The sequence below is a fragment of the Ambystoma mexicanum genome, chromosome 6p, assembly GCF_040938575.1.
Source record: "Ambystoma mexicanum isolate Mex_15411 chromosome 6p, UKY_AmexF1_1, whole genome shotgun sequence".
NCBI lineage: Eukaryota > Metazoa > Chordata > Amphibia > Caudata > Ambystomatidae > Ambystoma > Ambystoma mexicanum.
In genome coordinates this window covers 1,392,184,884-1,392,210,661 of record NC_090935.1, presented here as the reverse complement: position 1 = coordinate 1,392,210,661, position 25,778 = coordinate 1,392,184,884, and the positions used below count along the sequence as shown (strand labels likewise).

The 25,778-nt window shown below is 45.0% G+C and overlaps 1 protein-coding gene across 11 annotated transcripts in view; it reads left to right on the top strand.

Annotated features, from left to right (window-relative positions):
- Positions 1 to 25,778, top strand: part of ADGRL3 (adhesion G protein-coupled receptor L3) — a 1,472,013-nt gene that overhangs the window by 1,070,280 nt on the left and 375,955 nt on the right. For all 11 annotated transcript variants that reach the window (XM_069626103.1, XM_069626104.1, XM_069626102.1 and 8 more), the window contains one exon: positions 9,445 to 9,516. In XM_069626103.1, the coding sequence (XP_069482204.1) occupies positions 9,445 to 9,516 (72 nt within the window). The remainder of the gene's footprint in view (positions 1 to 9,444; positions 9,517 to 25,778) is intronic.

The window sequence follows — 25,778 nt, the reverse complement described above, 5'->3', positions numbered from 1 at the left end:
GGTAACAGGGAATAGTTTTTGTTTACACTTTGGGAACATTGAAGGGGAGTGTGGGGGTGTCCTGTGGTTCCGTATACTTTAACACTTCCAGCACACGCATGATTGTTACTAAGCAGAGGAATTTGGCTCTATTGAAAGAGAATTGAATTTGGGGAAGCAGTTGTTCTCTTTTTTGGTTGCTGTACGCAGCCGCGACTGCAAGAGATCCGGCAAAGTTAAGTTTATTTATATATTGAGCATTTATCTGGCACCTACACAGCATAAAGTGTTTCCAGGAGCCACAAGACAAAGAGGGGGCGATAACAGGGGAGAAGAAACAACAATAACTGTCCTACTAGGCCTTGTGACATTTGGATCACGCGAGTGCAGAGAGTGCGTTAATAACATAGTTACATAGTTACGTGGTTAATCACGTAACCCGTGTGAGGATTCTGAAGTCGGCTCGAAGAAAATGCTCAGTCCATTATTGGTGCAGAAGTATTAAATCAGGCTCTTTGCAGATCATTAAATGTCTTTGCTTTCGAGCTGACATTTTTTTTTCTCCACTTTTAGTACCTTATGCCCCCAAAGAGTTGTTGTGAGCGTACCGCGCGCTCCAGCCTGGTGCGCTTGCAGTAGGCTGCGATGTCATTAGGAAGAGCCCTGAAGGGTGCAGCAATTCTCCGCTCTCCACGAAGCTGGCTACAAAAAGGGCTCCAAGCAACAGCAGCAAATGGCAGCGGGGAGATATATTAATTATTTGGAATATGCCCCATAAGAGGAATCAACTGTGTTTATTGCAGCGCTGATATAACTTGAAACTGGAAGGTTACTGTGGCTGCTGTCGTAATCTATGTGTCATTAACTCTCCTTGTTTAGGAAAAAGAGATTAACAGCCCTGTAAATTGTTACAGTAAATACATGAAACATAACAGCATGCATAATAGGAAAGTTTCACCGTCAGCGGTAACCTGAACAGCTTCTGCAGGGGAATAGAGACAGCAGGTATCCTGCATAATGTGCTGCGCTGTACACAACTGGATACTTTTGTGAGTCTTCAATGAATGCAAATGGCACCGGGCCACCGCGTCTTGCATTCATGTTGTTCTGGGATTATTTATGAAAGTAGAACCGAATGGAGTCCAGAAGTGCTGTGCGCAAACGATGCTGGGAAAGGTTCTCGTTGAGGACCAGGCCCGCGCTGCATTTCAGAGGTATAGCTGGATCGAAGGCAGGGGGTGGGTGGTGTGGTGCTCTTGGTGATTCAAATATCACCAATACAAGTTGCTCATTGATTGTACAATTAGCATGGGTCAGAGGCAGTGGGAACCGCTCTTCCCACAGATGAATGTCGCAGACCAGTGTCGCAGTGCAGTGCAATGCTCCTGCTCTGCACATGACCCGTTTCTGACGTCAAGATCCAGATGTCTTGTTTCAGATGAACAATGAAATGTAACACCCTGAAATGACTAGGAATGCTGGGCCAGACTCATGCACTCATTTCCCCCACTTGTGTGCACAGGATGCTCGCAATTGAAGGAAAGACCCGCATTCTGTGGGTGCAATGAGCCTCTGCACTCGCGCATGTCTGTGTGCATGCAGAGTCTATCTTGTGAAGCAGTGAGAAATCAGTGCAGGTGCAAGCGCAACCCTGATTCACACGGGGGATGCAATTTCACCTATGGCAGTGTGCACTCATTCCATCTGCTCCACCTGGTGCCCCGTGTCAGAAACCAGGCACAGAACAATGTACGACAGAGGCGTAGACAGGGTAGGACCTGTGTGGGCATGGCCCAACCAAAATCTGTAAATGCCCACTCAGCAGCACTGTGTGGGCATTTACAGATGTTAATTTGACTGCGGCGGGGCCCAAATAGATTAGCTTCAGGCCCCAGTTGTTAGACAATCCTGGCTACGCCTCTGATGTACGCTGCTTCCATGAGTGATTCTATTCAGTCTTTACATGCTCACCACCCTCATAGGGTAGCAAATAAACTTTGCAGTGAAAGGAGAATCCCTGCAAATGCACCATTTTAACAAACGTGGGTGGAGGAATGATACCCTCCCTCCATCCAAAGTGGGTTCAGGTGGCTAATGTATACCTAGGGGTCAGCAATGCACCACACACTTGGGTATGGCAGTGTGATCCTTGTCCCTGCTCCAGTCCTCGAGGGACCGGATCTGTCGGGTTTTCAGACTACCCCTTATTAATATTCATGAGATAAATATGCATATAGTGATTCTAAATGTGTGCACATTTTTCCTCGTGTATATTGAGGGATATCTCGTCCCTCAAAGCCCAGAGTTGGACAACCCTTTATTCTAGCCCCTCTTCTTACACAGCACAATTCCCAATGTGAACATGGACTTGAGAAGGGAACTGAGTCTTCAGAGATGTGAGGAGGAAAAGTGACCCTCCCATCATTCACACCAATGAAACACAATGAAGCCCCTCTCCCATCTGCTTTCGCGACATTTCATCCGAGTGATATACACAGGCACTGACTGCTCGCGGCGGTGCAGTCCCACCACACATCGTACTTGGGCAATCAATTAGACTTGTGTTCTGGGCCTGCATGCACTGCACTCTCACTATTTCCTTAAATTTGAGTCTTCCTGGAAATTGCAAAGGTTCTCCTCCCCCGTTTGACTTCACTTCTGCTGCCCCGGTCAGACTGAAAGAGGGGCTGCCGCCACCCACATGAGGTATTCGGTATCTTTCCCGCTATTTAACCATCTTTCTGTTCCTAAAAGGAGGCCCCGCCATCAGACAATCTGCATTCTGCAAAAAATACCCATCTATAGCATAAGCAGATATTGAAAAAAAACCTTTGTTGAAGGTAACAAAAGAACAAGGAAGAGGTAACCGTACACATGCCATCTGCACTCATAAAGCGAAGAGGAAGACAATTGACGCGAAAGAGGAGGAATTTAGCTGTGGGAGCAACTTTTTAGCTGCTTGTCTTTCAAGAGAACAACCAATGAATAAGATGTTCCCAATTTACCTTCAGATGGGGATTTTATTTTCTTGGCCCACAGAAAACATTACACATTACTTGTGCAGTCATGAATTGAGCTACTTCAATGGTTGGAACTGCTTGTTTCAGAGAAGTGACAATGCATTGCAGTAAAACAAATTGCCTTTGGGTGCTTCTTAACGGAGGAATCAGAAGCGAGGAAGGACATCAAAAATGACTTAAAGATTCAACGGACAGCTGAAGGTGTGCTGGTTCCTCCTGAATACATAGTGCTACGCTGTCCGAACCGAGCAGTATGTCTTCCGCAGCGAGCCTCCAACGCGTGAAAGCCGCACCAGCTCCGACAGCTCCAACCTGCCTAGAAATGAGACTGTGTGTGGCAGCCTTGTGAAAACAGTTATTTTACATGTATGCTATATGTTAGATAACTCCTTATTGCCATACTAGACATTACTTATGGGGAGAGCTAAGCAGAACCATAATCATTCGGCGTTGCACCCATGCCACCCATCACGGTTACCAGACATTTGGTCAAAAAAAATTGGTCGACCAGACACAAATGGTCGAACCAATTTGGTTGAAAACCAAATGGTCGATTTTTTTTATTTTCACCCCTTTTTTTGGGGGGGGGGGTCCCCAATCCCCTTTTTTTTTCTAAAAAACCCTTTTTTTAAAAAACGAAAACCCGAAAAAAAATATATATGACGACATTTTTTTTTTCTGACCATTTGGTTTTCGACCAAATTACGTCGACCAAATGCCATTCGACCAGTTTTCAGTCGACCAAATGTCTGGACACCACCCATCACATATTGCAGGGCTAAAGAAATATTATCATTAGGGTATTTACTGAGTGTGGACCTAGCTTCGGGAAGCAACGGAGTGCTTTACATTCATAGGGGGAAGAACCCAGCGAGGGAGGCAGAGAAAAAAGGAGCGGGCAGCTAACGGGGTGAGGGTGGGCAATTGGCAGCAAGGCATCTACAAGCAACCCAGGGGAGACGGAGGGCAGCAGATCACCAAGTCTCAGGTTGGGTGGGGAGTGCAGGGTGTGTGGACCTAGGTGTTAAGGATGAGTAAATATAAGATAACATAACATGCACTGAAGTTGAATGGACCATGGCCACATACTCTTTTGGCCCACTAGATGCCTTGCAGCCAGTCAAGGTGAAAGGACCATGGCCCCATACTCTTTTGGCCCACCAGATGCCTTGCAGCCAGTCAAGGTGAAAGGACCATGGCCCCATACTCTTTTGGCCCACCAGATGCCTTGCAGCCAGTCAAGGTGAAAGGACCATGGCCCCATACTCTTTTGGCCCACCAGATGCCTCGCAACCAGTACAGGTGAAAGGACCATGGCCCCATAACCCCACCAGATGCCTCGCAGCCAGTCAAGGTGAAAGGACCATGGCCCCATACTCTTTTGGCCCACCAGATGCCTCGCAGCAGTCAAGGTGAAAGGACCATGGCCCCATACTCTTTTGGCCCACCAGATGCCTCGCAGCAGTCAAGGTGAAAGGACCATGGCCCCATACTCTTTTGGCCCGCCAGAGCAGCTGGGGGTGAAATAAACCTGGCACAGCTCTCTAGGACCAGGATATGTCATACACCAAATCTATCGATCTGTGACCAGTAAATGGGTCCCTGTCCCTGGAAGCCCCTTGCAGAACATTCTTCAGCTTGGAGTTAACATGTGAATTCACAAGGAGGCTGCTCGCGTGTCAAGTTGTTTGCGAACGGTCCATCAGAAGGATGCAGGATAATTGCTCTTGCCTTATTTTTTGGTAAGAGAAAGGTCCTGGGTTTGGAAACTGCCTCCCGTCATTGTTTTCTTTCGGGTGGACACTATATCTCGGGTCTTCCCCCAACACCTGAGGAGTCGGTCAGGAAACTGGTGATCATATCGGACAGTGGCCTGCATTCTGTGCCTCTGGGTGCTGCAGTGGTTGGGTCTGCTCGTTTCTATCTCTTTAACATCAGCAGGTGAGCGGACATCTTGTCTACGTCTCCTGGTCAGATGCTGGTCCAGGCTGTAGCTCTTTCTTGGATCCAGTAGCGCATGTTCCTCTGACTTGGCATCAATCACAGGTCCCTTCATCAAGCTTCAATCAGTGAAAGAAAAAGGACTGTTTGGATTACCTTTCAGCCCAGAAAATGGGAGCTGGCTTCCTGTAAGTCACTATATCTTCCTGTAAGTCACTATATCCAGGCTCGAGCTGTGACATCAATTTTGAAAACCCATAACCTTTTGGCTCCTGATTATCTGGAAAGCTTGCATTATGTCTCAAGGCGGGCTCTCTATGGTCGGATTGGCCCCTCGGCCTTTCCGCCCGTGGCCAGGCCGAAATCGTCCGTAGGGACTGGGGTCCGGTTTCTGGCCATGCCTGGGGCGGTTTGGAGAAAAAAAATTGGGAAAAAAAAGATTTCTTTTCCATTTTTTTTTTCTTCGAAAAGCCTTCTTATAAATGAGTACCAACACAGGTTGGGTGATATTGCATGCATATTTGTTCTATGAAAAAGAACTTCAGCGTAAGTGCTATACAATAACATATTATCATTTGGCCTTGGACGTCTGCTTGGATTCACAGTACTTTAGTGTACTTAGGGCCGATGCTATTTGATGACACGTCCTGTTTTGTCAAGGGGTGAAAGGTCGTGCTTCATCGCTTGCCGGGAAGTCACTTTGGAGTGGGGTCAAATGACATCACTTCTGGTGATGTCAGAGGTCAAGAGTCATGTGGCGAGGGGTGGGTCACTTTTTTGAGGCGAGGGGTGGGCCCCTTTTTTTTTTTTGGGTGACCGGGCCTATTTCTTGTCCCAGTCCGACCCTGCCCTCTACTCATGTGTTGGCAATCGGGAAATTCCAAAAAAGCCAAATGGTGTGGCACACTTTTTAAGGTTTGGCTAAGGCCTTCCAAATGCACATCCTTCAGCAATTAGATTCTGCATTTCAAATTGAGTTAATCAGCATACTTTCCCTCAACCAGCTCCTTGAAGTAAGGGCGCCCTTATTTGTCTGGCACGGCTATGTATTGCCGTATATTTTCAATGTTGTTATTCAGTAGTTGTTATTTGTCCGGCCATTGTGTATGTTTGTATTTGTTTGTTACAGCGCATTTTACTGGTGATCGCTTTGCATACAATACGAGCCCTAGAGCTGAAAGTGAACATTTTTCACAAGAGTTGGCAGTTTCGGTGTTGGCGTAAGATCCGAGTCAAATGATGCATGCAAGTTTTATTAGGACTTGAGAGCCCCGGGGTCCTGGAATTTGCGACCCGTTCAGTTGAAATGACCTCTCTTAAGTCTTGTAGGCAGTACTGCCTTTGTGGTTTGGGTGAAGAACACATTTAGACGTAGATCGAGTAGTGTGCCCTCTCTCACACTTCATTGGTGTGCTTTTGGATACACCGAGATATTTGCTGTTGCTGCATAAAGCTTAAGAATGTTGTGTATTCAATGGGAACCCAAAAGAAAGGCTCCTAAAGATGGCTGACAGCCCTGTGGACTATGGAAATGCCCATTCATAAAAACAACCTTTGGCACCCGATCATCACCCAACTCCTCCAGTCGGGCTGCCCACATTATAAACACGACCCCCGTACACTTGGGCCAACAGATCGTACTTCACAGAGTCATACTGAAGCTGACCCACTCATATTTATTTAACCAGCTTTCGAGTTGGGTCAAGTTTGGTTTCCCAAAACTGGGAAGGGCTCTGGAGTTCTGGTAACATGCGGGTGGGTTTTGTTTAAAGAAACCTGCATGCATGTGGGAGTGGGCCCTTTGGCATGTTCTTGCTATGGGTCCATCCACATGGTGTGTCGCTTTGAAATCTAAATCAATCAAATATCATTGGAAACGAGAGGAATTGGGCAAAGGTTAGTCAGTGCTTCCTGCACAGAAGAATGCAGGTAGCTTGATGTCCATGTTCGTAACCTATCACTCAAGCGTATGAAGTTACACAAAGTAGGGATTTAACGCGCTTGCAAAATGGCACGCTACAGATGACTTCTGAAAGAAATTACAGATCTGTCTTCCTCACTGATCTGATGGAACTGAATTGGTTGGCCATAGGTTTGGAATGGAAGGCTAGTGATGACCCTTTGTGATTACTGTAGCGTTTGCAAATCTTAATACTGTGGGCTTCATTCTAAGTTTGCCGGTCCGGAAACAACAGTGCTGGTAAACTCACCGACACTGCTGTTTCCGGACCAGCAAACTACGGGTTTGCCTGCCAGGCGCCGCCATGCCCGACAGGTCTGACCATGCCGGGCACAGCAGCCACAGTAGGAAGACCCGTCACGGAGGCACCAGCACAGTTAACAACGGTGCCGGTGCTTCATGGTCCACATTCCCCTAGAGTCCAATCGGACTCTAGGGGAATGGGGACTTAAAATTAGCCAGCACCTGACTTTCCGGGCTGCCGGGTTGTAATCTCCCGGTGGCACCAGGAAGTTAGGTGCCAGTAAATAATTGCGGGTCCAGCAGCAACCTGCCAGTAGCACCGGCACGGTTACCACCAGACTCGTAATGAGGCCCTATGTCCCTTCTGTGATGTTATCTGTTAAAGAAAGGGGATCTCTCACCACGGCATTGTGACTGCTAGCAATCGGTAGGGCAATCGGTGCTCTGTGGTTCCTATGATTCCTCCACATTGACTATGCTGGCAGCAGCAGATGAGTTGTAGGCCAAAACATCTGGAGGGAAGATGTTGCCCAAGCAGAAGAATCAATGTGGTCAGTTTTCATGTGATTCTTCTTCACACCTGGTTTATGGACTCAAAATATGGCTTCACAGCAATGTGAAATGTATGCACCTGTGTCAGCTATAATGGTATTATTGTATAGAGCATAGCCAATTTGTGTTCTGTTATGGTACAAGACTTTGTATAATGGATGATGGACGAAATAGCCACGGTAGTGGTCTCAGAACGTCTGTACTTATATGGAAAGTGACCTTTTACATACATGCCAGCTGTATTAATTCCATTTGGAAGGCACTAGTCCAGTCCTGGTTTTAACTTTGCACCCTGGGGCTTGTAGTCCTGGGCTTAAAATGGGAAAACCAGGGCTACAAGTCTCTTTGTGTGCCCAGCTGACCATCACTATGGTCCCACACTCCAGTTCACAAGCATAGAGTGTGCACAGGACCCTGGCTGGCAGTTTGAGATACTGAAATTAGCTTCTAGGTCTGTGTTTGGACATGAAAAGGCTATAAAGTTTCTAATCACCATACTCTGTCGTCGCCACCATCGTATCGCACCAAAGTTAAAACTCCATAGTCGCCTCTTGGTCGAAGCCCACTCACCCAGTATCACTTGCTCCATATCACACAGTTTAGGTGAGTGGTGTAGCAGGGTTTTGAGACCAGATTGCAATTGGGGCCCTTCAACACATGTCCTCCTAACATTTATTGATAGAGAAATGAGATTGGCTTTGAGGAAGAAAGGGGTACATACATTGCCAGTGAACAAAAGAAAGGCGGGAGCGGAGAGGCAGACCAACTCTGCAGGGTAAAGCAGGCCAACATTTTTCCGGGGCAGCATGATAATGCTCATTTACATGTTACACCGGAAACATAGGCCAGCTCCACCATCATAGTGTGTCCACCCAAGTTAGTGGCATCAGCTCCTAGCCCGCGACTCATTGACAAGAGCTATGTAAGATTGAGAGGCGATGCCATTGAGCTATGCAAGATTGAGAGGTGATGCCCTTGAGCTATGCAAGATTCAGAGGTGATGCCCTTGAGCTATGCAAGATTCAGAGGTGATGCCCTTGAGCTATGCAAGATTGAGAGATGATGCCCTTAAGCTATGCAAGATTGAGATCTGATGCCCTTGAGCTATGCAAGATTGAGAGCTGATGCCCTTGAGCTACGCAAGATTGAGAGATTATGCCCTTAAGCTATGCAAGATTGAGATCTGATGCCCTTGAGCTATGCAAGATTGAGAGCTGATGCTCTTGAGCTACGCAAGATGGCAGATGCAAGAATAATGTCCCTTGGAATGTGGGGTGATGCGGATTTCATGGAAGGACCACCAGAATTAATTCATATATCATGAACATTTACACACATTTCCTTAGAGAAAACAACCCCGAAAGAAAACGGAAATGGAGCCCAAATCGTGTTGATCAGAGCTGGAGTCATGCTGTAGCTCTGTGGGGCAGATGAGGGTTTGCAAAGATAAGTTCCCATTTAGCCCTCTGTTCAGTGGCAAGAGATTGTGCAAAAATAAGTATGCAATCACTTTGTAATGTGACCGTGTGCCCCTCATTTTTAATTTTGTGGCCCTGGTTGATTGTAAGCAGCCATTTCCACAGCTCAGCAGAGCTTCTGGTGGCACATTTTTGTGTGTGTGTTTGTCTGAAGAGGGGGATGTGTGGAGCGAGACTGTTCCCACACTTGTAATTTGGAATGCTCACTCTGAAATCAACTGCTTGCATCTCTGATGATGTTGATAACCAATGGCATTTCATTTCCTTGCAGGGCAACTTCCTTATAAGCCGCCGCCGCCGCCGCCAAATCATCTTGACCCTGAACCGGAGCGGCCGTCTAAAGGTAAGGTCCCACGTATTGCGAGCAGGACTTTAGCAGGCCCCTTGTGTACCTAGAACATGCAGAATGCTGAGCAGCATTGTACCTGCACATGGTTTTGCATGAAGTCAATCTTTCCCTCTCGGACACACCAACTTGATGTTCTTTACACAGTGGTGGTGATGAGTGGCAGAATGGCAAACACGGTCACCTCTGTTCGCAGCTTTCAGTCTTTGAAGGAGGAAGGGTGGTTTATAAAGCCGTATTTGGCATGGATGAGCTCTGGCAAAGTTCACCGGTTTTTCCCGTCCCTACTAACGTTTGCCAGCCTTCCTTTCCCCGGGAAAGCTAATCGTGACTCCACTGTTCGTAGTTTTCGAATATACGTACCATATATTTGTAGCATCTCTGAATCCCCAGCGAGGGTATTTATTCCCCTACTCTGCATGGATGCCCCTCACAAAACACCCGCAATAAGCACTTCGTCATTTCACTTTAACCATCTTTTTCATATTTTGCAGCTTTCTTTCTTCATACTTTTTTCTCTCAATATCTGCATCTTTCTTGAATACGTATATGTTGCTGCTATTTTATCTTTCCTTTCATTTCTTTCCTAAACATTTCCATCCCATCATTGTTTTATGACCTGCACATGTTTCTACTATGTATCATTTGCAAACTATTTCTCTCCCTTCCTTGTTGCTCTACTCTTGCCATGTATTTTTTTTCATTGTGCCTTTACTTTTTTCTTTATATTTTTGGTCCTATTTCTGTTCTTGTTTGCAAACTCTGTTCTTGTCCTCTGAGAAATGACAAGTTCAGACAGCTGGGGTTAGCGAGGGGGCATTGACATGATTATCTGTAATGAACTCTTGCAACTTAATTGTTTGTTTTCCTACTACCAGCAAGGTGCAACATCAACATTTTATCCCTCGCAATAAGAGAAACTGCTGACATCTGCAGTGCAATTACGTCTCCCATGTATGAACATATGTTTTGTTAATGTTGCAGGTGTGGAGGGCTATGATGCACACGCATGCGTCGGGATGCTCTTGCTTTCTTTTATATTGCCAATGAATACACTTGCATCATGCTTTTTTCCAAAATATAGGGTTGTGCTCCTAGCAAAAAAGCAAAGCTCCGCAGCTGCAAGTCATTGCAGGAAATGCACTTGTTCCCCCCCTATACTTACTGAGGGGGCACACTTTTAGATAGTGTTGGAAAAGGTATATGTTCCAACCATCTGATAGATTTTCCAGGACTGCAGTCCCAAGAGTGGGGCCTGAGTAAGGCAGCATGCCAATGCGTGCACGCATATGCACACACACGTGTGGGTTGATCTACGTTTTTGAACTGAAGAGAGAACACCATGCACACCTAAACATTTAGTGTAAAGAATAGGAAAATATTTTGAATTAATATAATCTATTAATATGGATCTGTATGTAGTTAAAGGTGCAGGGGGGATGGTCTCAACCTTGGCATCTAGGTTGGAAATATACTAGAAAACAGAAAAGTGTTCCCAATCGGGAACTCCCGGCACACCATCGAATGTCTGAATCAATCAAACCAATAATTTATATGTGGTCAACATCAGGTGTGCTCATGCCTCTATGTATAGAAGGCGTCTATTGCTACCATGTTCCACAATATTTAAACAAAAATTCAACGGTTTGTGAGTTATAATTTGAATGTACCAAACAATAATTTGTGAAGTTTACATATGACAATTTGTTTCAAAATCAATCACAAGAAATGTTATTATATTGTTGACCCAACAGGTTTCGCATCAACACTCTTCTTGAGGGGCATAATAAAATCACTAAAACATTTCTGAAAAAAGATACAAAAAAACCCAATTAGGGTATATTCAACTCAATTCCTGTAATACATTGGTTGTACATTTTTGACATTTTCAGCCATATTTCATCAATGGCCATATTTCATTATGAGTCCGCAATTCCAGGACGTATTACTTTTTTGAGCAGACTTTTGCACACTACCTCCCATCATCTGTGTTGACATGCCAATCCCTCTAGCGCGTGTCACAATCTCTGACTAACACCCTCACTCCTGGCGAGGCCGAGGACTGCCTTCAGGCAGGAGCCATGATGTTCTCATCCTACAATGTATGGTCAAGCAAATACCCGAGATGTAACATAGGAACACATGTGCCCATGTGCCCTCTACAGTAACATACCATGTAATGGAAAGCACTGCATAAGGACGAGCCAAAGTTAAAAAGAAATTACGCACCCTGGACATTGTTTATAGCAGCTATTTACAGAAAAGTGTTGGTATTAATTTCTATGAAATGTGTAACTTATTTGAAGTGACTATAATGATATATACAATATACGTTGTTATAGCCACAATCACAGCTATAGGCCAGTTTTGTTAGTGGTTGCCAGATCGGCCCCACCAATATTATCCAGCTGTCCAAGAAAAGAGAATAAGGCAGGTCGTGAACTCAGGGAATACTCTGGAAATCAAGTTGGTTTCTGGACCTCTGTAGGCCTAAAGAGACACATGGCAACAAGGAAGCAGCAGAGTGTACAGGAAGTACTTTGATAAAAGCACAAGAAGCCACAAATTATTACCATATTTAAATTTCGATAATAATTTCACCAATGTAACGTTAGGCAGAGGGTCAGTCAAAAAAGAGAAACAATCAAAGAAGCAATTACAAAAAGGGAAATAACAGAAGAGGACATGAGGCTATAGGTCAAGCAGGAGCAGGGGAATTACAGAACAGTACGCCAACAATGAGCTCCTCATCAGGAAAAGGGGAATGGCATATTAAAGATGGCGGATTAATTGTCACCAAAGACAAATGACAGATTGCCTAATGACTTAATGTACGAAAAGCAGGACACCGAGAAGGGTGCAGATACTTCACTAGCGCTCCAAAGACACTCACTTCTTGATGCCGAGCCTGTAATATTCATGGCACACTGAATACACAAAGCAAAGTTGATGGAGTGGCACAGTGATCTCTATGTAAGCACTACAATGGTGGTGACTTTCCAACTGAACATATCTAGGTGGGTTTGGACCCACATTTTCAGCCACAATCAGTACTTGCCAGTGCACAAAAACTCTAATTATGGTTTGTCTGCAATATTTAAACACAAATTCAATGGTTGTGTTTGTTAATAAGACTCAAGCAGCCCTACAGATAATGTACCAGCCAGCAGTACACCCTAATAAAAGGAGAATCTCCTCACAACAAAAAGTAAGGAGTAAAAATACTCTTGACAAAAAAAATAAGAAACAACTGGCCATAGGAGCCTTCCCCTAGTTTCCACACACACAGAACCACTGATTTGTTGGGGACAGTCGTATTAGCAGAGAGGTGCCACAGGGAGAATTGTTTTGTTGTTTAACCCTGGCCTTACCCAGAGGGTATTGGAGCGCCTTACATAGTTCAAATAAAGGAAGTTACACAATGTTTTCAGGAAAGGATAGAAAGATAGGATAGACAGGTGAAGTCAGGGTTATAAGTGAGGAAACCGGTGTGTTTTGAGGCTCTTTCTGAAAGTGGTGATGGAAGATGCAGTGTGTATGTGAAGAGGTAGGGCGTTCCGTACCCTAGGTGCCCAGTGGGTAAATGGTTGTTTTTGTGTGGATGTGTGTTTGCATAGTAGAATGTGTAGACAGTGTTGTCCGGTTTGTCCGGGTTTGGTGTGGGTGATGGGGTTGAGTGTGTCATGAAGGTGAGATGGTGTTTTGAGGTGGATGGCTTTGAATACAATGCAGAGTCCTTTGAAGGCAATTATACGGGGTATGGGGAGTCAGTGGAACAGCGCAAGTACAGGGCTGATATGTGCATGTTTGAGTAGGTGGAGGATAAGTCTGGCTAGCAGGGGGGCAAGGTTGTTGTTAGGGAGTGCAGTGAGGAGAGCAGTTCCATAGTCCAGCTTAGAGAGAAGGAATGCTTGGACTGCAGTGCGGAAGTCTTCAGAAGGAAGGATATGTCTGATTTTGCATAGACGGTGTAGTTGTAGATTGCATGTTGTGGTGACAGCAGCTTTGTGGTGTATGAAGGAAAGGTGGGGGTTGATGTTGAAGCCAAGGGATACAACAGGCGTGGAGAGTTGTCTGTGGCAAGTGAGGTCAGGTTTGCGCCGAATGAGGAGGTATTCTGTTTTGGGACTGTTGAGTTTGAGGATGTGGTTGGCCATCCAGTTGGTGATGTCGGAGAGGCAGGTTTTGAGGGTGTGGAGTTGTGAAGGGGATGACATTTGGTGGTATATGTGTGTGCCGTCTGCATATTGGTGGAAATGTACGTTGTGTTTGCTAAAGGTCTGTCCAAGGGATTCAAAATGTAGGCTGAAGAGGAGTGAGATGATAGGGAGGACCCTTGCAGGACGCCATACTTTACAGGGGTGGGGTCCAATTGATGAGGGGGCATGGAGACAACGTGTGTCATCTAGGTGAGAAAGGTGGTGACCCAGTCGAGGACGGTGCCAGAGATATTCATCCTGTGGGCTAGTATGTCTAGTAGAATGGTGTGGTCGATGGTGTGGAAGGCTGCAGAGAGGCGAGGAGTGCGAGTAGTGTCTATGTCTAAGAGTGTCTAATATTATGGCCTGACCTGAAGAGGGAACTTCAACTGGTGCCGACCCAATAGGCCAACATGCTGGAAAATTCAGGTGGTCTGCGGCCACTGCGGTGGTGACTTGACACAGTATTGAAGCTTCATAACATACCTTTAAGGTAAAGATCTGTGCATAAATAGGTGCAAAGAAGTATGGATTACAAAAACCGATCTGCCTCAAAGTTAATTATATATTTTACTCAATTAACTAATTCTAGATTGCCAGTGTGAATTACTTTTCTGCTCCCTAACATATCATGTTCTTCCCAACTTCAAAGTACAGGGATTAGAGTATCCCCACCTATAAATCCTGGCCTCAAGCATTCTCTAGTTGAGCATGGACCAGTGCAATTCAGGAAGTAATGGGACACTGAGTTGAAGACGCCATCTAAATCACATATTTGGGGGCGAGGGCGACGCGCCAGGTACAAGCAATCAAAACATCTATAAAGTGGAAGTATTAGGAAACTGAAAAAAGGACTTCACCCAAAACTTTGAAAAAACAAATCTCCCCTTGAATGGACTAAGATGAAAAACGTGGCTAGCACACGTGGGCTAGGAAGTGGTCTGGGATTGTTCAGTAACATGACTTAGACCTCCGGTGCCATTTCTAGGATGTAACTTGTGGATCAGGTTCGCCCGGCCCATCACAGGTTTCCTACTCTACTGAAACTCTTAGAGGGGATTTAGTCTTTGATGCATTGCGAAATCAACAAAACCCTGAAAAGTAAGACTCTGCATTTGTTAGGGCTCATATTGCTTGGCAGATTCACCCCAATAATGGTTTTACAAAGATCGGAAGTCCTTTTGGCATAATATCTTCTTTACTGTTGCCAAAGTGCTCCTTATAGGTTTTCTTTTGAATTATTTAAGCTAACTACCATAGTGTGGCATGGACTACGGGGAAGGGAGCCTCCATGTGACCCATACCCCTGGCAAGGCAACGCCTTCCTTAATTTAGAATGTGCTCACCCATAGCGTGGAATGTGTAGGGTTCTCCCATTATGCATTCATAGCAGTAGGAAAACGTTGATCTGTAGGCCTGGAAAACAAGCAAGGTGACCTTAGAATGACTTGTCTTGCTCTGCTCTACAATAGCTATGTTCACACTTCTGTGGCCCTCAGGAGGACAATTAGGTTCACGTGTAGAATGATTTTTTTTTCCTCCTAAAAACACAATATTTTACAGGGGATTGTCAGATGGGATTTGTGCATTCCTTAAGCCCCAAATTAAAGCAATCCTGTGGGAGGATAATTGACTATGGAGAGGGTGAGCACTCTGAGCGTGTTCCAAATCAAATGGCCGGCCATAATCTGGAGCAAAGACACGGGAAAGTGGCAACCCACCAAAATGAGCAAACTGCACATCACTTTCATCAAGCTACAAACCCAGTCACGGCAGGCAACAAAGTCAAACACTGGACGATGCCCTTCCGGACATAACAAGGCCAGTGCACCAAACAAGGCACATCCAGAATGCTGACACGCAGAGATGCAAGTTGCTCTTGGTTCTTCATGCATCAACAGATGAGCACAACATCTATCCTATCCCTCTACCCCTCACTAACCAACCCCACCCACCTGGCCGTGTGAGCACCCAGAGACCATGAACATGGCAGCCCTGCAGAGTTCAAATCAATGTAGCATAACATAAGTCTGGCCACAGGAGTCTAGTAAATCGACATTCCTCCAAATCGCTGACTTTATCCACAATTCACAAACAAATTAAAGAGGGCATATGATTAATAATAATAATAATAATTTCGCATTTTATATAGCGCTACTTATTATTACCCACGGTGTCTGGTGCTCATTTATCGACCTCGGAAGGATGAAAGGCTGAGTTTGGCCCTGTCGGGATTCGAACCTGTGTCAGCAGGCTCTGCACAGATGTCAAAGCGAGTGCTCTACTCGCTGTGCTATCTGACCGGCTGATATATATGATATGATTGGTTATTTATTGGTTATTTATAACATGCTTAATACCCAGAGGTTTCTAAGCGCGGACCTGGGGATCGTACCAGTGTTGCTCCGTGTCGTCTTGCTTCCAAGGCGAGCACGTTGCCCCTGAGCTATCCTCCAGAGACTGAGGAGGAGAGGGTGACGAGGGCAGGAATAAGGGTCTCTCTTTAAAGGACACACCTATGCTGATCTTTTGTTACCATCACTACACACGCACAATGTCCTAAAGTCTAAATCTGTACATCGGTGTCTACTGATTATGCACTGTACATTAAAGGTAGATTGCCACGATCTCAGCTAACCAGGAATGTGGCGATCTCCTTACAATGATCACATGACACCAAAGATTGTTTTCAACATCAAAACAAGGTTGAGCAAGTTGCATGGAATTGTAAACTTTCTGGTTCATCACTGTTCTCTAACCTTCTGTATCAGTGATGGTTAGAAACTTCGATTCCAATTCAAACAAGCAATGATTTTCTTATCCGTCCCTTGAAGGAAAAAAGGGACATTGAAAAGTTGGACTTCAATCTGCGGCTTTTTTCAGCATTCACTAGTTCACTTGTCTTTATTTTTGTGGGCCCTCCATTTTGCTAGGGTCTTTTTCTGCCGGGTTTCCATGGGTCAGCATTTTCTACTCAAATCTGTCTCTTCAGTTTCACCATGGAACTTGCCTCTCGAACAGGAGTCTGTTTGTCTGTTCAGTCGGCCAAATCCCACCTCTGGAGTTGCTCAGATTATCACCACTTCTCAGATTCTGGCCTCCATCTCATCCGTCTCCCCTGCTCTCCTTGGCGGAGCTTGGTCTCGGTTGCACCCTCCTTACTCGATGGCCTTTATATCATTTGCAGGCATCCCATCCTGAGTGTGCAATCTTGGTTACCCCAGTGTTATTGCCGGCTCCATGCTCTCCCCACCCCTCAGCTCTTTCAGACACCTCCCACACCATCTTACAGCGGTTGTTCTAGATTCCACGCCTCTCCCCACTTTGAGTCCCTTGGCTCCCGCCAATGCGTGCAGCTTCCATGCCGTCTACCTACTGCCTTTCATATTTAGCGGCCCGCCCTTGATATGGACTCCATCTCACTCCTCTCCCGTTCATTGTCTTAGCGACTTGTGTAATGTGTCCATGCCATGCCGTACGCAGGGTGACATTTCTGTTCTTGGATAACTGGTGCCTTCTGTGAGGACCGTTTGCCACTCTAATTCTCAGCTTCTCCAGCTCTCAGGGCTGTGTATCAGTGTGTGTTGCATTTTAATAATACGTGCAGGCCTCAGATTGACAGTAATGGAAGCACAAATGGTTGCTGTTCTGTACGCGTGAGTCACTGTTTGTTCTCTTTTGTGCCCAAGAGTTCATTCTGACTCCGAAACAGCACGCGCTCATGCTCGAATGTTTCAGAAGCCTTTAATAAAAAGAAAACACATTAGGTTAACGGTTTCGGTGGCAGCCTTGTTTACACAGCCCCTGTTAAACAGTACTTCTCCTCTTACTGAAGGGGACCCTAGCCCCATCACAATTTCGGAAATGTTTTCTTTTCATCAATGATTTAGAATGGTTCATGCTTAATAGGGTTGTGTGTAGTGGCCAGTGTGCCATCTGAGACCAGAACGCGGCTTGTTGTAATGTCCCAATAAAATGCAATAATTACCAATCAACCTGAGTCACAATAACTTTAAACTAGACTCAAACGCCTCAATGTATACTTTACAGAGTGGCACTCTTGTAAGGAATTCGACCATACGCACGGTGGGTGTGCGCTCGCCTGTTTTTTTTTTAATTGTTTTTTTTTAAATTTTTAAATGAATCTGAATGATGGTATACCAACCTCTGGAGAATGTGTGGGGCTAATCCGCAGACATATTCCAATGCTCACCGCATGACATACGCATAGACCAGTCTATTTTGGGTGGATACAGCCTACAGGCGCCATCCCCCCCCCCGACATAGTTAGATTATGATAGTCAAGAGTACATCAAAGCATATGGGTAGTGAGAAGGAAACACCTTCCTCCTGCCATGGCCAGCCTAATTAACTAACAAAGGCTCCACAGATCCGCCCTTTCCTTTGTTAGCTGCTGGTGGCAGCCTCGCATACTAATAAGAGTTAATTTAAGCAGACTCCGAGGAGGCCTGGTCACATGACTAACAAAGGACATGAAAACCCCAACAACTGTTGATATGCACTATGTCAACCTGAAGTCAGCTCCTGCCTCTCAGTATCAAGGGCAGTGACTGGTCATGTCCGGAACTATGTATTTACAGTAGTCATCCCCACTGGGGGACCCCTTTCACAAGGTATGAATATGTGGTTTGACAGAAACCAAAAGCCTAGTCACACCACAGCTTCAAGAGAGACCTGCCACTTTAACCAGGAACCACAGACTAGAAAGACTCTTTGATCCACAACAGATAGGAAGATGGGTGGGACTTATTATTACATGTTTTCACCCAGTCACCTTTTCTGTTGCAAAGCACTCTGGTTATGACCTCATGCATACAGGAGATTGTTAGTGCAGACTTAGGATTGGTTAATTAAGGTAGGCTTCTCCTATACCAATCACAGGGGCACATTTGACTTTAAAAGACAGTCAAGACCATCTTTTGCACAGAACTAAACTCATTTGGACCCTGCCTAAAAGTACAGTCTGCCTTACAGCTTCTGCCAGTGAATGAAGGCCAGGATTTCCAAAGAGGGAAGCAAGGTTCCTTGCCTAAACATCTCCCAGGGAACAGAGGGAGATACTGAATACAGAGGACCCTCCAGAGCACCAGAACCGGTGCCCAGCCAGCACACAGCATGCCCTGCTAGACTCTGCAAGCAAGCTTCCTGGGCTGGAAGTACCAGAGAGTCTCTGAATGAAACCCATGACAATGCCGGTGCCTGCAACACTCTCTTCAGCTTGGGGCCGTCCACCTTAAAGGATGACACAAGCCCAGTGAAGGAGGAGTGCATCGACAAGCATCAACCAGCGTCCGCCTTAAAGGGCATTTTCTAGCCAGTCGAACCCCTCGACCTGCAACCGACTGCACCGCTAACTGTTGTCAAGCCGCAGTCGCTAACGTCATCCGAGATGCCTCGACCAGTGCTTCAGACCCGCCAACCAGCACTGAGACAATTCCTGACTCCGAGACTCGTCTAGGGCAGCCTGCAGCTGTCCGTCCAGCCTCTCTTGCTGAAGTGCCTGCCGCCTGATACCTGCAGCTGTCTCCCATTATGATCTTTGTCACAGGAGCTGCAAAGTGCCCTGAAACTGGCCGGACCCTGTCGAGCACCAAGAACTTCTACAAGCACAAGGTACATTGTGGTTCTCTCCCCCTGGGCCCTTCACCGAAGACCCCTAGTGACATTTGATGACCCATTGTCCCCTTTGTGCTGAAACCAAGCATCCTTGAACTATTGCAATCAAGCACTTTACTGACTACCCTCCTGTCAAGGGTGGGTTGTATTTTGTAGTGTGCTAGAACTATCTGTTGAATAATAATGAAGTAGATATTTGTATACAACCTTGACTGGACAGTCCCTTTTATCATTGGGTAATAATTGTATTTTGTTGCACTAACCAACATGCCTATCCGTCCATGTTACCAAAATTGGACTTATGTTTCCTACCTGGTCAGATCCCTTCTGGTGTACTAGAGGTTAGGGGCTGATTGATGGTTTAGAAACCAATATTCATCCCTTGACCACTTGTGCCCCGGAAAATAATTTGTCACAGCTCTTCTCGCACACTTGTAGACGGTGGTATTCAAACTTTTAAATGCTTATCCTCCCTTTGAGTAAGCATGTTGTTGCTGAGCTCCCCTTGAGTACAAATATTGCAGATGCCCCCCGGCTGCCATTTCTGCTTATATTTTCTATTAACATTAGTCACCATACTCCCTTTTGGAAGAGCCTTGTGCCCTCCCCGGATACCCTTTGTCCCCCGGGGGCAGAGGGCGGCCCCACGGTTTTTAAGACCACTGCTTTAAGGAGCTCTGCTGCGTGACATCGTCAGCAGATGTCGTCATTGCCCCGGCTGGTGGAGACGGCGGTTCTAACCCCCCCGCCACTGCTTACGGCACTCAGTCCACCAGAGAGAAAGTAATCTAAACTGACGGTCTGACTGCTTCTCTTCCCTCCTTCCTGGTACAAAGGCTGCCTAGCTAAGAGTGCAGAGAAGCAGTCACACGTAGAAATCCAGACCCGGCCTCGCATACGTACGCATATGTTTTGTTAGGATATTTTTGGGGTCTTTACTAATTTATGGGACATTTCCCTTTTGAAATATTTAGAGGGGAGTAACTGTTTGAATTCAGCAGATGGGGGAGGAATAAAGAAAGCTGCTGAATTAATAAACACACATGGCACTTTATCAGGCAGGAACCCCAGTCTGGCATTACTTCCGGATGATTCTCCGGCCTCTCGCTCGCCCATCACACCTGCTGCAGGGACACTAAATGGGCACTTAATAACCAAACAATGTGCAGTCTCTGCCCATTAGAGCTTCATCATGTCAGATGTAATCATCTAATACTAGATGTCAAATCCATAATTGATGTCCGGCGGCCCTGTGGAATAGCGGCCGGCCGTGCAAATGAACCATCCATTAATAAGAACGTGCATTTTCCCCGTATGGTCTTCGGCTATTTTCCCCGTTTTGTCATCTGGCCCTAATTTGCTCCAATGCACTTGGAAACCCAAGCATGTCTATATTCGTGTGATCTGAGGAGTTGGCATCTCCATTATTGATGATCTGTCACAGCGGCTCAGGTGATGGCAGAAAAAAACACCTGCGCCTTTTTTAATTTTTGTATAGCTTAGATTGTCAAGTCGAAAGCAATTTAATACGAAGGGGCGTCCGGATGTCCTTCATTTTCCTTTGGAGAGACTTGCAGAAAAAGTGCTGTTCTTCACAGGCATGAAAATGCATCCTTTGGCAGAACTTTGATGAGATCAGAGGGCCATCTAACTTCTAAAAAAGGGTTCTATTAAAAATCAGCATCAGCCTGCCAACCCTTTTTATCCGCAATGTGGAAAGGCGCGTGTCATTCTTGTGCAGTGCAGTCATTATCATTTTATTGAATACCAGTAAAACAATTCACATATGACAAGATACCAACACAAAGTAGAGTAAAGAAAGGCTTTGTTTTCCGACACTTGATTAACCAGCACGTTCTATTATCTGGAATTTCCTTGGGCCTTCAATAGAAGCATTCAACTTCTAAAATGCCAGGTAACTAGGTTTCCTTGCTAATTGAAAGTCCAGCCAGTCGAATGCCAGGAAGCTTTGTAATCTGGTCATATTACTACTGTGCTAACCGGCGCTCTTCCGTCAGGATACCCAAGATTTGGTTACACGGCATATCTGCTCACCCATCATCTTCCCTTTCCCAGGTATGCCAGATAACCAAGCTTTTGCTGTACCGGTTTACTCGCACCAATCTGTTAGAAACATTTTCACGCCCTTTGGAATTTCAACCTTGACCAAATTCCCACGTCTTTGGTTACTGCGCTGCCCAACAAAGAATATTCACTAGGGTGTGTTTGAGCACTCGATTTGAATATTGATGCAGAAAAGGACTCTTTTGCTTTAACAAAAGCCACTAAGAAAGAAATACAGGGACATTTCTCTGAGAGTAATTGACAAGTGACGGAGTAAACCAGTTTAAGAATAACTCGATAGCCAAATCTGTGATAATCTGGGTTTAAATTGCCACCCAAATAGTAAATGGACAAGAATAGAAAGCACGTGGAGCGTAAGGAATGTAAGGCGTCAAGAGCAGACTGGTGACAGCTATTTACTGCGTGCCAAGTAATGGCGAAAGTGGGTGGAGCAGACCTATGCCAAGAAGCTGCGCCAACGAGGTCTGCAAAAGTCTTCTGATTTGAAAATACCCCTTGTCCAGCTGTGTGCCCAGGGAAAATGTTTTCTTTTTGTCATCCTGGGTTGTTAGGGGACTTTAAACAATCGCAGCATTTTATACATGTGTTGTAGAGAGGGTCGCCCTGTTAACGCCCTGATCTATTGCCTATCTGGGGCCCGTTGCGGATCTTCCCGGTCATTATTAGGCCTGGATGAACTTTCCTGCAACAAACCCAAATCTCTTGAGTTTCATCTGAAGTTCATCCACATGGCTTATATAGAATAATACTTGTATAGTCCATTATTAGACATGTATTATTCTCTATAAGCCCTGTATTTAGTCTGTGTTTGTATACACATGTGAATATATATTTTTGTATATGTGTGTATATATCGAGAGACACAAACATACATGTATTTATAAATGTATATAACATAGATATATATTTATGCAAACACATTCTAATATATATACATGTGAATATGTGTATGTGTGTGTACTTGCATATTCATAGATGTATAGCATATATTACATATGCTTATTATATATGAGTAGAATAATACATGTGAGCCAAGTTACACACCATGACCCATCACCACCAAGGAGCCATCACTGGAAGTTCACCTCCAGTTCAGAGCACATAAGTAAAGCATTCTGGGTATGCAAATGAGACCGACTGCAAGCCATCTCCATCATGGTTTACAGAGCAGTGCCATTAATGCATAGCTTCTTCAACCCAAGGCAGACAGTTCTTAAGGCTGCAGACAACTAATATAGCTTTATACACGCAGGAAGGAACCGCTATTCGACGTTGGCCATGCATTGGGGAAGGGACATTATCCCAAGCGGCAATTACTCTTTCCAAGGTCTATAAAACTATTAGCACATGGTGGTAGTGGTAATACATGTTTTGGAGTTGTTGTGGTAAAGTACAAAATGGTGCTTTAAGAGTGAGTAAACAGACAAATTGAGTTAGTCAATTAAATGTGTTTTTGTAGTATTTAAATAACATGGTTGACTTCATAATTTAATCATCTTAATTGCAGCTTGGTGTAACTGGAACAGGTTTTAACAGGGACATGCATTATGTGTCATGTAAAAGTAAACCATTTAGCTATGAGAAAGTGAAAGCGTTTTCCAATGTTCTATATTTTTCTTTCATGTGTTAAATAGGATGTTGCAGCAAAAGAAAAGGTTCTGCCAAGAGGAATTGTCTTGTTGAAACAAAATGGAGCCTGGAAATTTCATTGTCTTTTCCCTATCTGCTTCTGAAGTCAGAATATTCAGAATGCAGTCAATATCAGTAGTTATTGACTGCACTGTAAACATTCTGATTGACTGAGAGGTTGTCAAAAACGATTTCCATGTGCTAATATATTGTTGCGCCTTATTAGGGATCATCAGTGCAGTAATCTGACAGCCTTTTGGTTGGAGCATTGGCTATGTGTACCAAACACCAGCAAAGTTATGGTTGGATTTTTAAAAAAGGCTTGAAAAAACCCTTCTAATACTTGTATAATATGATGGTGCTTTCATATAAAATAAGCCATGTCGGTTGAGTCACACCTGCCACTGTGCCACCCAATAGCCAGGCCCTCTCTGGAAGTTAGTTCATAGCCACATTAGCAATGCATCGTGGTTATGCAAATTAGCTCAAATGCAGACCTTTTGTTCCATGGTCAGTTAGGTGTCAGTGAATAACCATTGGAAACATTATAGGAATAACAGCTCTATCTTTCTGTTTTGAACACTGATTCTCTTTGGGCACAAGAGGGAGAATTTGTTAATTGGGATATTGACATATGAAGCCGCAGTGTCTCTTCAAGCCATCTTCCAGTGTATTTAATATCTGCATGACATTAGTATTCATATATTGTCTTGCACTTTCTGTTCTAAAGTTGGCTGACATTGCCTGTTATTTTTTTTTCAATGACACCTCACAGACATATCCTCGGCCCCAGCAACCTCTTTGAGGAAATGATCTGTTGAGGAACTCACTCCAACTCAAGCTACTCCAGCGCCTTAAAAACCTGCCCTCCCACACACTTCCCAGAGGCTTGTGAGTTCTCCTTTTCTATTTCAGACTATGCTCTTTTCTTCATCAGTTGTCGAGAAGCACGCTCTCAATATGGCAGTTGATCCCATCCTTTTCAATGCGGCCTTCACGCTTCCAAGGTCCAGCATATGACTGATTCGCCCCCCCTGCCTAAAGGCCTTCTAGAGGCATAAGCACAACATGTCGATGGTTATGCCACCGCCGATCTCACAAATGAATCAGCCGGACCAGCCCTACAGATAAGGAGTGTATCAGCAACTTTTACTCCCTAAAAAATAAAAATAGGGAGTTAAAATACCTTTTACGTTTGTTTTTAATATAACCATGTCAATAAAGAGTCATGCTCTTGTCCTCTCTCCCACCCCTGCCGTTGCCCTTCCATCTCTTTGTGGTAGCCATGGATTGGATGGGCTCATAATCAAGGGAGATAAAGTATAGCAGGCAATACTGGCCCAAACATTCCTTGACCTGTCAATTAGGAACATGTAAATATATATTGCCCAGATAGGCTGGATTACGTAGTTGTCTTTTAGTGCGCATATGAGCAGAGCTACAATTTAGGTAATAACCCTGAGCAGGCAGACTGTACTGCCTTGCAATGGCCAGGCAGTCCAAGGGCCATTCGCGAGGAATCTGTGTTGTTATTGGCAAGTAAAGCAACCAGCACATGTTTATCCCCATTAGCAGCCAAGTCTACCAATAGTGGTGCTAAGAGCGTTTGTTGATGGGGAAAAATAGGTTGCAGGGAGACTGTAACCATTTTTGCCCTCAACGCAACAAAATAAATATTTCCAAATTGTTAATCATGGTAATGGAATTTGGGGGTTCAAATTGGAATCCTTTGCCGATGTCCATGACTCCAGTGTGCAGGAGTAGACACAGAAAATTAGTAGAGAAGGGCCCAGGCAAGCAGGTTAGCCCAATGCTATTTAATTCAGGTGAAGGACCTGGGAAGATGTAGGGGGCACAAGCAGGTGGTGGGCAGGATTAGTGTGGTGGGTGAGTGCACCCAGGTGCCGCTTGCTTAGACTGCAGACAAATAAAGCCTGCAGTTGGATTACACTCATTAGGTGCAGGGCGTGCAGGTGCTAATGTACAATTAATGAATATTTCACACGCCGGGCCTAGTTTAACATGCTGTTTATCTTTGTTCCGTTACTGTGGCTTACTAAAGAGGTGTAACTACAGGTTACGTCTTAATAGTCCCTTTTCAGCACCTCATTTCTATTTGTGGTTAATTTCAATTGCCCATCCTCGTGATGCAACCAGGCCCTATGGAAGTGCCTAATCTCAAACAGTATGCAGGGAGGATGCTTGGCAGGGTGTTTGGTAACTCCACACCATTGCTCATTGCAAGGCTGTTGAGTGTAGATGTTAGCAGTTCACCTTGTCCAGCACTGTGGCGGGTTAAAAGGCGATGGCTATGTGATGCATCTGTGTTAGCCGTGGTTCTTCCTAACGCAAGGCCTCTGAAATGTCCTTGGGATGGACACATTTCGCACATGGACACACAGTGAGCACTCACATTGCATCATCCCAAGTAAATATTTTGACTGTGATTAAGAGATCTATGGAGTTTAGCTTATTTCAGAAGCCTACAATGAGCAGGCCCCTAATCCCTTAATTTCCTGTCCATTTCAAGGGCTGTGTACTCATGAGATGACATTGAAGTGAGTCCTTGTTAAATCTGACTACTGGCCAGCACCTCAGGCCAAGCAGCGGTAAGAGCAAAATAAGGTCCTGGCTCAATGTATCGGTTCCATTCAAATCTTCTTTGTATACCTTATCACTGATTCATTGAGTGCCACGTGCCCTACTAAC